Genomic DNA, 15539 nt, shown 5'->3' with positions numbered 1-15539 from the left:
TGGGATACTGAGTGTCAGTTAATGAAAGTTTGTAAAGGACTTCGGCAGAAAGGTGTTTTAACATTTTAATTTAATAGTTGTCTTTTTCTTTACTTCTGCAGTGCCAAGACAAGCTGTGCCCTGCTCTGATTCCCAAACCTGTGAGCAAATGGATTGCTTTGAGAATGGAAAGATTTGTACTCAAACAGGCTCCCAGCAGCACAGGGAGAGGTACAGAAATCCCAGATTTTTCCCATTTTTTGTTTGAAAACATTTAAAGGGAGCATGGTGTTGCTGTGAGTTGAATGAACCTGTCAGACAAAGTGTTACAGTTCTATATCCAGGAAATCCTGCAGACACCTTTCATTTCTTCAGGTCCTCAGCCCAGGCCTCCTCATTCCAAGAGGTTCAGAGACACTGGAAACAGTGCAGGAATAATATTTTAATTTTATATTGTTTTTAATTTTGGATGTTTAATGATATCAAAGACATTCCAGATGATTGCAGAAACAGGAAATAATGGAAATGTTACTACCAGCAGTGGCTGTCAGGTGGCTGAGGCTGGCAGACCTGTCAGACGTCTCCGGAGGAAGAGAAGATTGCCTTTGGATTCGGAGGATGAGGAGGAAAATGCATATGAGGATGAGGTAAATGAGGCTGCATGTACTTCCTTTAAGGAGAGCTGTGAAAAGCAGGGGCAGTTATCTCAGAGTTCCTTGTGCAGTGCCAACTGGGCTGAGGGAGCTTGTTCTGTACCTAGGGAATGGTCTGGGTCTGATCCTGACTTACATCAGTGATGGGAATGTCTGTTCTGAGGAGTCACAGGGGTGGATGAATAGCTCAGCTGAAGGGAAGGTCAGAAGTTCACAGTAATAACACCACGTCCCCAGAATTCAAATACTGTTGTGTGATATTGCAGATCAGTGTCAAACCACAGGGTTTGTTTGGGTTTTATTGCATACTCTCACTGCACTACCAGAAACCTGTATTAGTGGTGCATAACCAGCAGTACCTCAGTTCTGAACTGATCTTTCCTGTAGCCCCTAACCCCCTCCTGGAGCCCTGTGCTCTACTTCTGCTCATCAGTGCCTCTCTGAGCCATTTTATGTTTATTCACATAATGCAGGGTTCTGTATGGCAGAACAGGGGCAATAAAGCTGCAGCCTCAGCTGTCATGAGCACTTTAATTCATGGTCTTGCTCAGCTTTTCTCTGGGATGTGGGTGAGATGTTTTAAGGGACAGATGTTTCCAGAAGTCCTTGCAGTCTTTCTCTTCCCCCTTCTCCTCGTTCTCATTAGAAACTGTCCCCCTGTCCCTTCTGGGGAGTGTTTGGCAGGCAGCTTTGTATGGCACGTTTTGCCTGGTTTTGGTTTGCTCTGAGAAATGATGGCCTGGGAGGAATCAAGCCCGAGTTTGCAAACACACAGAAGAGATGGGAATGAGGGTTGGGCGTGGAGTGTGACACAGAGAGACCACATTGTCTGGGGTGTTCATCTATGACAGGAGTTCCTTGAAGCTTCTGCTTCCTTCAGGGCTTCATAAATTCGTTTTTTACCCCCTGTATCCATTCCCTGGCATAGATGGATGTAAGAAAGGGAAAGGAAAAAGGACTGTTCCAGTAAGGCTGCTGATGTGAGCAGCAAATCCTGCATTGCAGAAAGCAAATCCTCTGTATTGTAATGGAGGTTTTGGTCCTGTGCTGCTCTTTAACATTTAAATGAACTTCAGTAGCATATATTTAATAACTTATAAAGCACTTTGGGATACCAAGATCAGTGTTATCTGTGTAACAGTCCCTCCTGGTGTTCTTTCAGGGTTGTTAAAGAGACAGCAATGCTGGCTAGCAGCCCTTTTAGTTACCTGTTACATCCCTATTGTACCTGCATTGTGAGATGATCGGAGGGAAGGAAAAACAATCTTGCTAAACTTCTTTTTAACATATCTGTGTCTAGGAGAAGAATAAATCAAATATTATGAAAAGCCGCAGAAACACTAAACCAATAAAACAAGGTGAGCTAAGCTCATAGTCTCTTTTCTTTAATGTTTATAGATTTTTTTTAGTAGCTATTATAAAGTGAATAATAATAAACAGAAGAATAAAGGACAGGAGAGCTCATTTCACATTCAGAACAGCTTATTGCGTCCATAACCCTCTTACCACTGTCGGCTTCAGAGATGTATTAGCAGGAATATCCTGGATTTGCCTGCATAATGGACACAGGGTAAGGATCTGGAAGGAGTCAGCTTCATCCAGAGCTCACTGAAGATAATAAGAATCTTTTTTTCATTGACTTTGGAGAGCTTCAGTCACAGCCTAGAGTGCTAAGTAAAAAATAAATTGTAAACAACGTGATTGATTGTAGACTATGAGTTAAATGTATTATATACCTTAAATCAGTCACTACGTAACTGGGGGGGAGAGTTTTAATGTACATTTAGAATGTAATTTTCTGTGTGTATGACTGTGGTTCTACCAGAATGAATCCAAGTTGTTTCCATCTGGGAGCTGCCTCTCTAGTAGATGCATTGTATTATGAGGAGGTTATAAATATATGTGTGTATATAAAAAAAATATTGTCAACTTAGCAAAAAATCACTTGGTTTTTAATTTATTTTATTTTAGGCTTATTTTAGCTGCAATTATGTGCCTCTCTGTGCTGCCTGTTAGTTTATATTTAACCCCTTATTCCTCTGTGAAATGTCAGGAGGAGGAATTAATTCCCACAATTTTAAGTTATTCTATCTTGTCCAGACTCTTCCTTGGCACCTTTCCATGGGCAGCTTGCCAGCGGTCCAGGTGCCACAGTTCATTTGACCTGTGCTACAATAAATTTTCATTTCCTGAGGAATGAGCACAGTTTTCCTATTGCTGGAGTTTCCAAAAGCAAGCAAAAGCAGAGAAGGAAAGCAAAATCTTTCCTCAGAAGTTGAGTAACGCTCTCTCTTTTGGGGTGCCACAGCAAACATGGGAGGAGGAGGAGAAGAGAGGAGAAGCAGAGCAGGAGGCATCAGAGAGAAGCGTTCATTTTCTTGTTGTTTTGATTAATTAGTGCTTCCTGGAAAGAAGAAGGTATGGAACTGGTCTTCCTACTTGGAAGAGGAACAGATGCCAGCTGCTTCCCTAAAGCTGTTCAGAGAGGTTGGCAGCTTTTTTCACTCTCTTGCTGTTTTTCTCAGGCAACATTTCAGGGTTACTGGCAGTCACGGGATGAGGTGGGACTGCAGACCACCCTTAAGCCTGCACTTGTATTTCTGAGTTGTTTTGGTACAAGTAGGCCAGGGAAACAGGCATTTGCCCTGGGCATCTCATCCCAAAGCAGGGTGTACAAAATGCTGGTTGAATCCCACAGATGAGCAGCAGCTGTTTGGATCTGCTCTCCTCTGGCCCAGTGGCTGTTAGGCTGGAGAGGGACAGCCTGCTGTCTGTCCCATGTCGTGTGGGGCTGAGCAGAGCCCTCCCAGCCTGTCCCGTGCTGCTCAGGCCATGGTGTGGGCACGCTGGGAGTGCCAGGAGGGAGGGTGGGCTTGTGTCAGCCACATGGCAGTGCCAGAGGCCGAGTCCAGCCTCGGTGAAGCTGCCTCTGCACCCAGTTAAATGTGCAGCTCCCAGTGAGCTCTGCAGAGCCCAGGGCTGTTGGTCCCCCCAGAGGGAGCTTAAAAGGAAGGTCCAGTCCTGCACTGGGTCATTTGCAGCCCCAGTTCAGGGTGCTTTAAAACTTTTGCTGTATTTCAACTGTCTCACTTGCATTAAGACTGCAGATAAATGAAAACCACAAAAGTTTTCTGGAATAACTGTAAAACTGGGCTGCAGATCAAGCCTGTCTTGTCCCTTTCGCCATTTGAAGTTGACAAGTTACCTTTTGGTGGGGGTCTGGACTGACACAAAGTGATTATGGCTTTCCCAGCTCTTTGATTCTGCACTGAGCTGGGAAGGGGATTCTTTTGTGTTTGAGAAGAGCTCATTTCTGCATCTGCTCAAAGATGCGTTCGTAACTAATTGCAACAGTGCAGTGGTTTTGAGAGATTAATTAGAATAATGAGTAAATGTGAAATAAGGTGATGGTGCCATTACTGATCCCTGAGCCTGCACCTGTCTGTTGGAGCCACAGTCACTTGGGGTGGGATTTTCTTCTCTGAGTTGAGCTTTTGAAACCTGAAATATAAAAATTGAAGCCTTAAGTATGTTATGATTGCTCTGCAATAGATTTTGTCTTCAGGAATTAAAAACAAATGTTTCTTCCCCCCTCACAGTATCAGTCATTCCCACAAGGCCGAAATGGATTTAAAGTCGGAATGAAATTGGAAGGGGTGGATCCTGAACACCCCTCTCGATTCTGTGTTCTCACAGTTGCTGAGGTAGTTGCTTTTCTTGTCTTTGATTCCAAAAGTCCCATGTACATCTGGAATTATTTATTTTTTTCAATAAAAAGTAGAAACATAAGAGTGATAGTACTTTAGTTAGTTAATTAATGGTGACACTGAAGGAAAGGTGTTATGTAATTAAGGATCTTTGCCTGAAATCCTACTGGCAGATTTTTGCACTTGTAACTAAGAATAGCAAACCTATTAATTGCCTGTAGTGAACGAGTATGAAAAAGAACAATGCCACAAGGCCCCAAGATTTAGTAAATATAAACAAGTCAGAATGCTTTTATGCAGCTTCAGTTACGTGAAATCTGGGTTGATCTGGTGTAGACATTTAAGTTCTGGGGCTGCTTTTGTACCCCAGGAATGTGTTCATGGCATGGAGCAGGGGCTCAGGGAGGTTCCACTGACCAGTTCTGTTTCCAGCTGTTTGAAGTGGGGAAAGAGGAAGCTGGAAACTGGGAGAGCAAATAAGTACAACTAGAGTTTCTGAGAAAGAAATGAGATCCTAAGTTACTTTCTCTGTAAGTGCAAACATGAGGGAGTGTTTTATAAGTGATTCTTTTTCTCCTTTGTGACCCTTGGTGATAATCAGAGCTTCTCTCCCTGTAGGTCCAGGGGTACAGGATGCGACTGCACTTCGATGGTTACCCAGAGTGCTACGACTTCTGGGCTAATGCTGATTCCTCAGACATCCACCCTGTGGGCTGGTGTGAAAAAACAAGCCATAAGCTGCTCCCTCCTAAAGGTATGACAGAAAATAGAGCGGTGTACGAGAAACTATAAATTCTACGACGATATCCTGGCTCTGCATATTTCATTTTTAGTGTGATTTCATCGTGGAACTTGATCTGAGGGGCTAAAGGGAAGAGGTTTAACTAACACAGTGACTCACAAAAGAGCAAAATATCTTCTCTGTGATATTCCTAAAGACTGACAGTCTTAGTTACAGCAGAAACTCTGGATTGAATGTCTCTCTGTGCTTCAGAACATACTTATTTTCTGCATTCAGTTCTTTCCTGCATTCAATTTCTAGAAACATTTGAAGGTTGAGATTAATGATTGGACATTATGGTGAATAAGAGAGAGCTGGTTTAGCTGAAATGCACAGCCCTTGGAGATCATAGCAGGGTAGTTTTCATGCAAAGTTCATATTCTTTCCAGGTAATTTCCATTTCTGAAAAACCCACCAGAATGTACCAGGGCCATGTAAAACAATCTTTTTTTCTCTCTTCCTAGGTTTCAAGGAGGGAGAATTTAATTGGACTTCCTATCTGAAGAACTGCAAAGCTCAAGCAGCTCCAAAAAGCCTTTTTAAGACCCTCAGCAGTGTAAGTGGTGATATGGAATAGAAGGGGTTTCAATAAGTCTGGTGCTATGTGAGTTTTGACCAGAATATTTATGTGGTTTTAATATGCTTATGTCAGAGGTACAGCCATGGTACAATCAGATGCAAACTACTTCATGCTGTGTTTTATTTTTTAGAAGGAAAATTAGTACAATTTTTCTTCCTTTCCCCAGTCACTGACATTCCAGAGAAAGAATTTGTATTTTCCTTCCTCCTTAATGCTGGAGGAAAAGATTTACTGAACCTTTTATTAAATATATTACAACCGTCTGTTTTACTGTGCCCCTACAGTCAAGATATTTGTGTCACTTTCATGGAATTTAATAATTTCCAAAATAATTTCTGGATTCAAGCAGCATGCTCATGTGTGCCGTGCGATTCGTTATGGGGCTATGGATCTTGAGCTTTTGTCATCCTTCCCCAGTGGTGCTCTCTCAGTTCCTGTGATATCTCCATCCCATTCCGTGTTACTGGGATCCACCCACAGGCCGGTGGATTGGAGGCTGCACATGGACAGTCACTGACTCCAGCAGGATCAGGGCCCAGCTCTGCCCTACTTCCCACTCAGGCACTTTGTCTCCGTGAAGACTCCGCTAACTTTTCCACCAATAAAACAGGATGTGCAATGCCCATTATCCTCAGCAAATCACTGCAGGGTGTCTCAGCCTGGGAGGCTGCAGTGGTCAATGTACCTGGAAATTCTGTTTTTTGAGCCACATTAGCTCTTTTTTAGTAATAGTCATTGCCAGAACTCATGGAAAATCCTGTCTGCAAACATCTTGATAGTCACTGTAGCGTGTTTTGTTCTGTGGGTTTTGGGATCAAAGGAGTTTATAATGGGGATTTCAATGGCTTGATCAAGAATGTGGCTGATTTCTCTTTCCTGGTGTCCTGTTCCTTAGCCTGTCACACCTTCTGGGTTTCGTCTGGGAATGAAACTGGAGGCAGTGGACAAGAAGAACCCATCCATGGTTTGTGTTGCCACCATCACAGACATGGTGGAAAACCGGCTGCTGATACATTTCGATAACTGGGATGAGAGCTATGACTACTGGTAAAAGACTCTATTTCTGATACATGGCTGAAGGTAGACTGGCTTTGTTTTACATGCAGGCCCTAAAGCTGGGATCTTATATCAGTTTTCAGGCATCTGAATAATTCCTTGGGGTTTTCACAAAGAGCCAGTTGCCAGGTAATTCCCTTCCCATTTGTGTGCTGGGCAGCTCAGTGCAGAGCCAGTGGGGGTTTCCTGAGCTGGCTGGGAAGCACTGGAGGTAAGAAAACTTGTGGTGCCTGAAGGGGCTCCAGGAGAGCTGGAGATGGTCTTTGGACAATGGATGGAGGGACAGGACACACAGAGTGGCTTCCCAGTGCCAGAGGGCAGGGATGGATGGGATATTGGGAATTAGGAATTGTTCCTTGGCAGGGTGGGCAGGCCCTGGCACAGGGTGCCCAGAGCAGCTGTTGCTGCCCCTGGATCCCTGGCAGTGCCCAAGGCCAGGCTGGACAGGGCTTGGAGCAGCCTGGGACAGTGGAAGGTGTCCCTGCCATGGCAGGGGTAGAACAGGATGGACTTCAAGGTCCCTTCCAACCAAACCCTTTCAAGATTTACTTTGTATTTCCCTTTCTTTTGGGACAGCTTGAATGCCTTGAAAACCCAGTGTTACACATTCTAACGAGGCAGTGCTTGTCTTCTACACCGTGATCACACCCACTGAAAGCATCTGCTCCCTCAGCAAAGGCCTATCAGACAGCATTTGAAATCCTGCCTTTCTTTTTGCTTTCCATCTGACTGGTGCCAACTTTCCTTCTTTGGTACAGGTGTGAAACGAGCAGCCCATATATCCGTCCTGTTGGCTACTGCCAAGAAACTGGAACCCCACTGACAACACCACCTGGTAGGTTGCAAGTGAGACTTACTTTCTGCCTCAGCCAAAAAACCTGCAAACTATATCTTCCACATAATTACATATTTGCAAGTTCCAGGTTCGCTTCAGAGCTCTTTATTCTCTGAACAATATTGTTGTTCCTACTCTTTGCCATTGCAATTTATGTTGTTTCATAGTTCATTGAAGAAATCTGCCTCAGTTTGAAAAGACAGATGTCTGCTAAGGAAGGCAGGAGTATCCCTTGAAATGAAAAATGTAAACCACCCCTCTCCTATTGTAATTTTGAAGTTAAAGGACTCTCAGGCAAAGATATGGGAATAGGAGTAACAGTTCTTTATTAGGAAAAAATAAAAATTAAAAGAAAATATAAAAATAAAAATGCAGTAATACAAAATAATGCTGCCAGAGTGAGAGCAGGCCCCGGCACGCTGTGGCTCAGGCTGGTGGCACAGCCCCATGCCATGGGGGCTCAGCCCTCCTGCAGTGCCAGCTGTGGCTCTGCTGCAGCAGGGATCCTGCACAAGGGGGGAGTTTTCCTCTGCAGCTCCAGGGCTGCTGCAGATGGGCCTGGGCTCCCTCTGGCCATGCAGGGCAGCAGAAAGCTGCTCCTCTGGCAATGCAGGGGGCAAAGGCTGCTGTGCTGTGCCAGGCTCAGATTGCATCCAGGCAGGAATGCTTGGCTCCTGCCCTGGGCGCAGCATCTGCCCATGGGATGCTGGAATTGGATCAGCCCTGCAGGGACACTCAGTGGCCATGGAGAGCAGAGATCTCCTGGAGGGAGGATTGGCTGTGGGAGAGATGAAGAAAACTGCCCCAAGGACAGCAGAGAACTGCCCCAGCTCTGACAGGTGGGCACAGAACACACAGCCCCAGACACGTCTTGCAAGCTAGGACAAAATGGAACAGAGTTTGGTAATTTATAATTGAATTTGATTTTAGAAGCGAGAATGTGAGAAGGATTTCCAGCATTTCCTTCAGGGTGAGCTGGGAGAAAAAGGGATCTGTACCATGATTTCCTAAATGGAATTTCTGGAAATCACAGAATATTCTGGGTTGGGAGAACCCACAAGAATCATTGAGTCTACTCCTTAAATTAATGGCCTATACAGGGATTGAACTATGGCCTTGGCATTGTTTGCACCATGCTCTAATGATTTCCTAGATGGATTTTTTGGAAATGAAGGAGTAACTTAATCCACATCTTTTTCTGCCGTACTGGAATTTGGTAAATGAAGAGAATGTTGGCAAATAAGAGAGGACAGAACGTACAGGGAAACCAGTGTTGTTTTCAGGCCTTGGAAGTGCTCATTCAGCTCAAGAATAGCAAACATAAAAAAATTAAGCCTGACATTTGTCAGACTGACAGCCCTGGAGCAAGAATTCCTGTAGTTGTTGTGTTCCAGGTTCAGTGGAGCAGGAAGCACTGCCCGATCCCTCTGCATGGAGGGAATTGGCCTCAGTGTCTTCAGTGTTGATGTAGAAGGGTTTGTGAACATTCCCTCATCTGTCCCTGCTCCTGGAAGGTTCAGCAGGGCTGGGCTCTGCAGTTCTCTGCTCATGTCAGGATTTCCTGTGCCCCCACAAAACCTGCAGCCAGTTCTGCTCTCTCTGCTGAAGGACTTAGTGCAGCAGTTTGCAGACTGTGCTCTGCATTTAGTCACTGCACCCTCCTGCCAAAAAGAGCCTGTCCTGGGGGTAAACATTACTGAAATAGGAAAAACGTGGAGCAGTTTCTTAAATGTAATTGCCAGGGAGAGACATGGCACTGTTGTTGGAGCAGCACACCTGTGGAGCCTTTTCTCTCCAGGCTGCTGGGTTCACTGAGCCTGGGTGAGCAGGCAGCAGGAGAGGAGAAGGTTCTGCAGTCTTACAGGTGCTCACACATGGAGTAGTTCATAAAACAGGAAATTAACTTGGTAATGCCATTGCACGTCACAGAATCATTTGACTAGCTCACAATTGGAGTTTTCTTTAGAGGGTAAGAATTGATTAAGCTGTGCAGAAGTGAACTTGCCAGGGTTCAAGCTCCCAGTTTTACACTGGGGAACTGCAGAGCTGCTCTGGGTGCTGAAGGTGGCACCATCCATTGTAAGTGATCATTACACTGTCACAGAGCTGCCTTTTTGCTGTTTGTAACAGTAAATATGGGGGTTTTCTTACAGAAATGTTTATTCTCTGTTTTTTCAGGACACAGGGATTCCAAAGCCTTCTCATGGGAGAAGTACTTGGAAGAAACTAATTCCCAAGCAGCTCCTGCAAGAGCCTTTAAACTGGTGGGTGAAGGTCTTTCATTGCTCTTACTCAGGTGCTGTTATCCACCCTTTTTTGTTAGAGGCTTTATTTGAGCATAGTTCACCTTATCTGTGCGAGGAAGGTGAAACTGTGGTTAACTTTGAGTTTAAGATCATCTCAATGCTGCTAAAACAAAAACACAGACCAAAATACAAGATTTTTTTTGTTTTTTAATACTATGGAAGGCTGACTTCGAAAGGATTTTTGACTAAGTATCTTCAGTGGCTTCATTAGCAGATTTAAGGGCAGAGCCTTCAGTCCACAGTGGCTTCCAGAGGTATGTGGGAAGTGCCTGATAGAGGGCACAGAGATGAGAAAGAATGCAGTTATCTGGTGTCCCCTCTACATGAAGTTTTAAAAACCTTTCTAAAATTGACCTTGCAGTTGTGGAAATCTGTACTTCCCTGGCTAGCGAGGCTGGAATTAAGGTAGAGAAGTTCATATTAAGGATTTACGTGTGCTGATACAGATCATGGTCCTTCTGGGGAGGAGCCAGCTGTGCCCTCCACAGAAATAAATGTATTAACAGATGAAAGAGCATCTCTGCCAAACCCCTAAGACCATCTTACAGACTCAGTGTGAAGGTGCTTCTCTCAACCTTGAGACAGTGAGTTTTGTTTCTTTCATTGCAGTTCAGTGTGTTTATCTGGAGTCTCACTGTGAGCAGAAACAAACCAAAAGCCTCTAAAATGAGTGCACTTTTAATTTGATTTTTCCCCTTCCACGCTGCTGGCTCACCTTGCTAAACTTTGCAATATGTTTAAAAACTCTTCTTTGCCATCGTGACACTTGTCTTGGTTCCTTTTTCTGAAGTGGGAGTTGCAGGTTAATACCTGCTGCCCTCCTGTGTATTTTTGTGGAAAGGTCTTTGGGACTGAGAACGAAAAATCAATCAGGGAGGCCTCAGATAAGAGAGGCAAAAATTCAGCGAGACAGGTTTGATAATTGCCAGATTTCAGCAGGTGTCCACATGAGGTTGGTGCAGGCTGCAGAGTGGTGTCAGGGAGGTGAAAGAAGTTTTTGCCTCTTCAGAGAACAGTAGGGCTTTAACTGGAGTTATCTGCAGCACATCCAAAACATCCCTGGGATTGAGGTTTCCCATGGCTGGGAAGCCATGGGCAGGATGAGGAGTGGAGCTGTCAGTGGGACACAGTTGTTGCCCCCAAGGATGGACTGAGCTTTTTTGAAATCCCAATAGAACTGGGAAATGTGAACTTAAAACTCCCAGCCCAAGTCCTCTGTAAGATCTGCCATTGTGGCTTCTTCCCTCAGATTTTCAGGGTCTGAAGCGTGGTGAGAGATACCTGAACATAAGAGGCTTTGCTCAGGACAGGGAGCCTGTTCAGTACCCAGAACTCCCTTCTTTGGATTCTTCCAAAGTGAAGTGTCTTCCCAAGTGGGATGCAGCTGCCTTGTCTGCCTTCTTTTCTGTTTTCCAGACATTCTTGCAGCCACTCTTCTGCTCTGTCAGGAATCAGGCTTTGGGAGAAGAGTAGAAAGACCAGTTCTGGCCCTCATGAAATTCCAGAGTGCAAATTAGCATCTAAAACTGTGTTTCAAAAATGAGACAAGAAAAGGTATTTGATATATCAGCAGTTAGTAGGACTCTTTCAAGATCAAACCTTGTTATTTTTTTCTGGCTTGGTTGGACTGAAGTGCAAATAAATGGCAAAGCTATTGATTTTTTAAAAATAATTATTATTATTCCAGCTAGCAATTACAGGAAATCAGTACATAAAAATGCGGGTTGAAAGCCAGAACAGGCATTTCTCACTGAATTAGCTTTTAACAATTTTAAAGAGCTGTCTTATGTAGTCTGGAGACGCAAGTCGTCAGCACAAATAGCAGGTCTTGGGTCTGGATTTCTGCCCTCTCCACCCAAAAACTCAGGAGACAGCTCCAATGTAAACATTGTTATTTCAGCCCATCCTCTTGGGCTGGCAATTTCAGAACATTCATAAGCTATTGCCTAAAGGGCAGCAACCCTTCAGCAAGGCTTAAGCAAAGAGCCTGGCTCCTCTTCGGGCAGGATTTGGACCTTGAGCACTCAGCCTCTTCTTCAGGGAGGACACACAAGGTTGGCTGGTTCAATACGATGCTCTTGAAAATAAAAGCAGTTTAGATTGTCTGTTTTGTGGTGTGTCCAGTGTCTGATAGATGTCTGTGTCCAGGTGAAATGGCCAAAGAGGAGCTTCAGGTGTGGAGTTAAACCCCTTAGCTCAGGAGTGCATCTCCTTCCTGCCCCCAGCCACTGGTAATACCAAGGGTAAGGAAGACTGGGAGGGAAGAGTGATTTTAATCATTTCATTAACTTGGTCATGTTCAAATAGACAATTTATCATTTCTTGCTAAAACCCTCACCTCTGTGTGCAGAAGCGAAGAGAGACATGTTTTGAATGAGCATCCATAACCTTCTGCTGAGGAGGTCAGAGGAGGAATTTGCAGTCAGATAAATGGAAAAATTTGTAAAAGCTGTCTATTGCTTAGGGGTTACATAGGGTGCACACATCAGGTCAAAGAACATTCTGGAGTTTTCCCAAAGTCTTCAGGGTTTGAGGAAAAGGGTGAGTGAACATTTGCAGAGGAGGCTCCAGGGCCAGAGGTGCTGTGGGCCCCAGCACAGCAGCTCCCAGCAGTTGTTCATGAGCAGCACAGGTGTTGTCATAAGGAGCAATCTGTGTAGTGAGGAAAACTGATAGCCTGGAGCTGTAGCTGTTGCCAGGGAGGATGTAGGGTAGTGAAGAGAGGCTTCAGCCAATGGTGTGTTCAGATGTGAAAAGTGGAGAACTGGCCACTGTCCTGACTGGTGTGACATCTCAGAATAGTCAGAGTGGAAGAGAGGCTGGAGATCATCCATTCCAACCCCCTGCCATGGCAGAGTCACCTGGAGCAGGTGACACAGGTGGCTTTGGAATTTTGCGTCCAGGTGGGTTTGGAATGTCACCAGAGAGGGAGACTCCACACCCTCCCTGTTCCAGTGCTCTGCTAGCCTCCACAAAAAGTTCTTCCTCATGTTGAGGTTTTAGTGTTTTATTTCAGGACCATTGCTCCTTTTCCTGTCACTGGGCCCTGCTGGAGAGTTTGGCACCATCCTCTGACACTTGCCCTGGAGATATTCATATGGACTGCTGAGATCTCTCCCTTGTCAGTCTCCTCTTCTAGAGAAGACCATGTCCCTGCTGTGTGGGAGGTGTGCTGTCAGCCTGGGGAGGCTGTGTCAGTGGAGCCACTTGTGCTGGTTCCTGGCCTTTTGTCTGTGAGGGAAGGGTCTCTTGTTGTGGCTGGGACAGCTCCTCTGTGCTGAGCCACCTCAGGCTGCCTCTCCAGCAGTTTGGGGCTGCTGACAAACACTCAGATAAGTTCTCTTGGGAACTCTGATTTTAACCTCTTGGGAACTCTGATTTTAGCCTCTGAACAGTCTGCCATGTGAGATAACCCAAAGCTCCAAAGGCAGCCAGGGGTGGATGGAAACTGAAGCACATTTCATTCAGAGCAGGTGCCAGCTCTGAACTCCAAGGCTTTTTAGCATTCTGCTTACAATCCTCTCTTGCAGCGTCCTCCTCACGGATTCCAGGTTAATACCAAGTTAGAGGCTGTGGACAGACGAAATCCCATCTTGATAAGAGTGGCAACAATCACTGACAGAGACAACCATCGTGTTAAGGTATGACCTTGCTCCCAAGTGCAGAGCCTGTGCTGAGAACCCTGGGATGGGCAGTGCAGGGAAAACAACACCTGGGAACAAGGAGCAGCCAACAACAGCCTGGCAGCTGCTGTGGCCTCAGGGCCTGCCCAGCTGGAATTGGTTCCTGTTGCTTTGTTTTGCTGAAATCTGATGGAATTGGCCTGGTGTCAGTTACTGTTCTAACGTAACTGTTTTGAACTAACACTCGACAGTGTGATGTCCCATCTCTTGGCATATTCCCTGTGATCTCTGTGACTGATGGCAGCAGGAGTGTTCTGCTGGGGAAGCTGCCTAACTGTGTTCTTTTCCTACCAGGAAAGGGAAACCCAAAGCAATTTAAATCCTGCTACACGTGGGAAGCAGCATCATTCTCCAGTACAAATTTGTCACATAAATGCATTTTAACCTAGTCTTTTCATGCAAATGTATTACCCAAATAATCTGTTGTGCTTTGGTTTCTGAGAAACTAAGTATGAGCCAGCTAAAGTGGAGGCTGCACTGATGGAGACTCCATGGCCACAGATCTCCTTCCTAAAGGATGATTACGCAGGCAGGAGTGGAGTTCACTCCCCATTATCTGGCTGGTTTTGAGTCTCATTGCTGTGAACAAAAGCCAAGCTTTGCCTGTCCATAGTGGCAAGATACTCAATTCATACATTGAAACCTTCCTGCATGAACAACCCAGTAGCCTTTAAACTCCAGTGATCCTCAGTCTCTGTTAACCTGACCTGGATCTGAGCTACTGCAGTCTCTTCATCCAGCAGAAAATTGCAGCTTGTTCACTGCAGAACTCACCAAACTTGTTGGCTTTTATGGTATTTTGGGATCCACAGAAAACAAAATAAATAAGCATTTGTGTTTGCATAGCTTTGGACTTGGCGTGTTAGAGCATCCCACGGGCTGTGGGATGACAGACTGGAGACACAGGTCATCAGCACAAATAGCAGGTCTTGGGTCTGGATTTTGGATTCTGTCACCAGAACCTGGTTATTCTGTGAAACACAGATGCAGGAAAACAAAGAGTTAGACTGAGCACAGAGATGATTGCGCCTGACTGAAAAATTGATCTGAAATATTGAATGAATCAGCCCCAAGCTGAGCAAGGTGAAATAAAGGGGGAAGTTAACATAAGAGCTGAGTCATGCCCTGAACTGTGTCTTTCCCTGAGACTTCTGCTTCTTTCAGATACATTTTGATGGCTGGGACCATCACTACGATTTCTGGGTGGATGCAGACAGCCCTGACATCCATCCTGTGGGCTGGTGTGACAAAACTGGACACGCTCTGCAAGTTCCTCTAGGTAAATACAGCACACAGCTTTTGTTATGTTGGATAATTTCCTACGTGCAGTCTGCTCCTCGTGTGCAAATCTGTTTATCTTCCCTTTTTTTGCTGCTCCCAGGTGCTGAAGATGCAGAGGGAGCAGTGGGACAGGCGTGTCCCACTCCAGGCTGCCAGGGCATCGGGCACGTGCGGGGCCCCCGCTACGGAACACATTACACGTATGTAATGACAATGATAGCAGCTACAACCACAGCAACAACAATAATAACTGTAATGATGCAGCACCAAGCAACTGCACTGCTCTGAAATGATCTCAGGCTAGTTATTCTGGAGATAGCTATAACTGCAGTCGCAGCTCCCTCTTGTGTCTAAGCAGGCTGTTTGATCATAAATTTTGTTTATACCACTATAATCATGATAGCTGCAATGCAAACAGATTCATTCACTCCAGATTCTACATTCCAGCAGTACTGAAGGAGTTATATTTGTGAAATAATATACCCAAGAACAACATGCAACGAGACAGTTAAAGAAGAGAGGGCATGGGAAGGATGTTAAAGTATAAGTGAGGAGAGGTTGCTTATGTTTTGTGCTCTGCCTTTTGATTTCTTATCTGCTCTTAGAAGAGGTAAATTATTTTAGGAGCAAGAAAACAATCTCAAGTGGGAGGTCAGAAGACCTGGTAGTTTATAATAC

General features: G+C 45.0%; 1 protein-coding gene across 1 annotated transcript in view; it reads left to right on the top strand.

Annotated features, from left to right (window-relative positions):
• Positions 1-15539, top strand: part of LOC131567920 (lethal(3)malignant brain tumor-like protein 4) — a 39559-nt gene that overhangs the window by 9796 nt on the left and 14224 nt on the right. The window contains 13 exon segments of the mRNA XM_058819721.1: positions 102-210; positions 518-626; positions 1933-1990; positions 3031-3119; positions 4232-4336; positions 4958-5093; positions 5585-5676; positions 6596-6747; positions 7515-7591; positions 9770-9855; positions 13428-13538; positions 14745-14859; positions 14962-15061. Coding sequence (XP_058675704.1) covers positions 102-210; positions 518-626; positions 1933-1990; positions 3031-3119; positions 4232-4336; positions 4958-5093; positions 5585-5676; positions 6596-6747; positions 7515-7591; positions 9770-9855; positions 13428-13538; positions 14745-14859; positions 14962-15061 — 1339 coding nt within the window.

The sequence above is a fragment of the Ammospiza caudacuta genome, chromosome 25, assembly GCF_027887145.1.
Source record: "Ammospiza caudacuta isolate bAmmCau1 chromosome 25, bAmmCau1.pri, whole genome shotgun sequence".
NCBI lineage: Eukaryota > Metazoa > Chordata > Aves > Passeriformes > Passerellidae > Ammospiza > Ammospiza caudacuta.
Note: the sequence above shows the minus strand (reverse complement) of the source record. Positions and strands in the feature narration are given on the sequence as shown.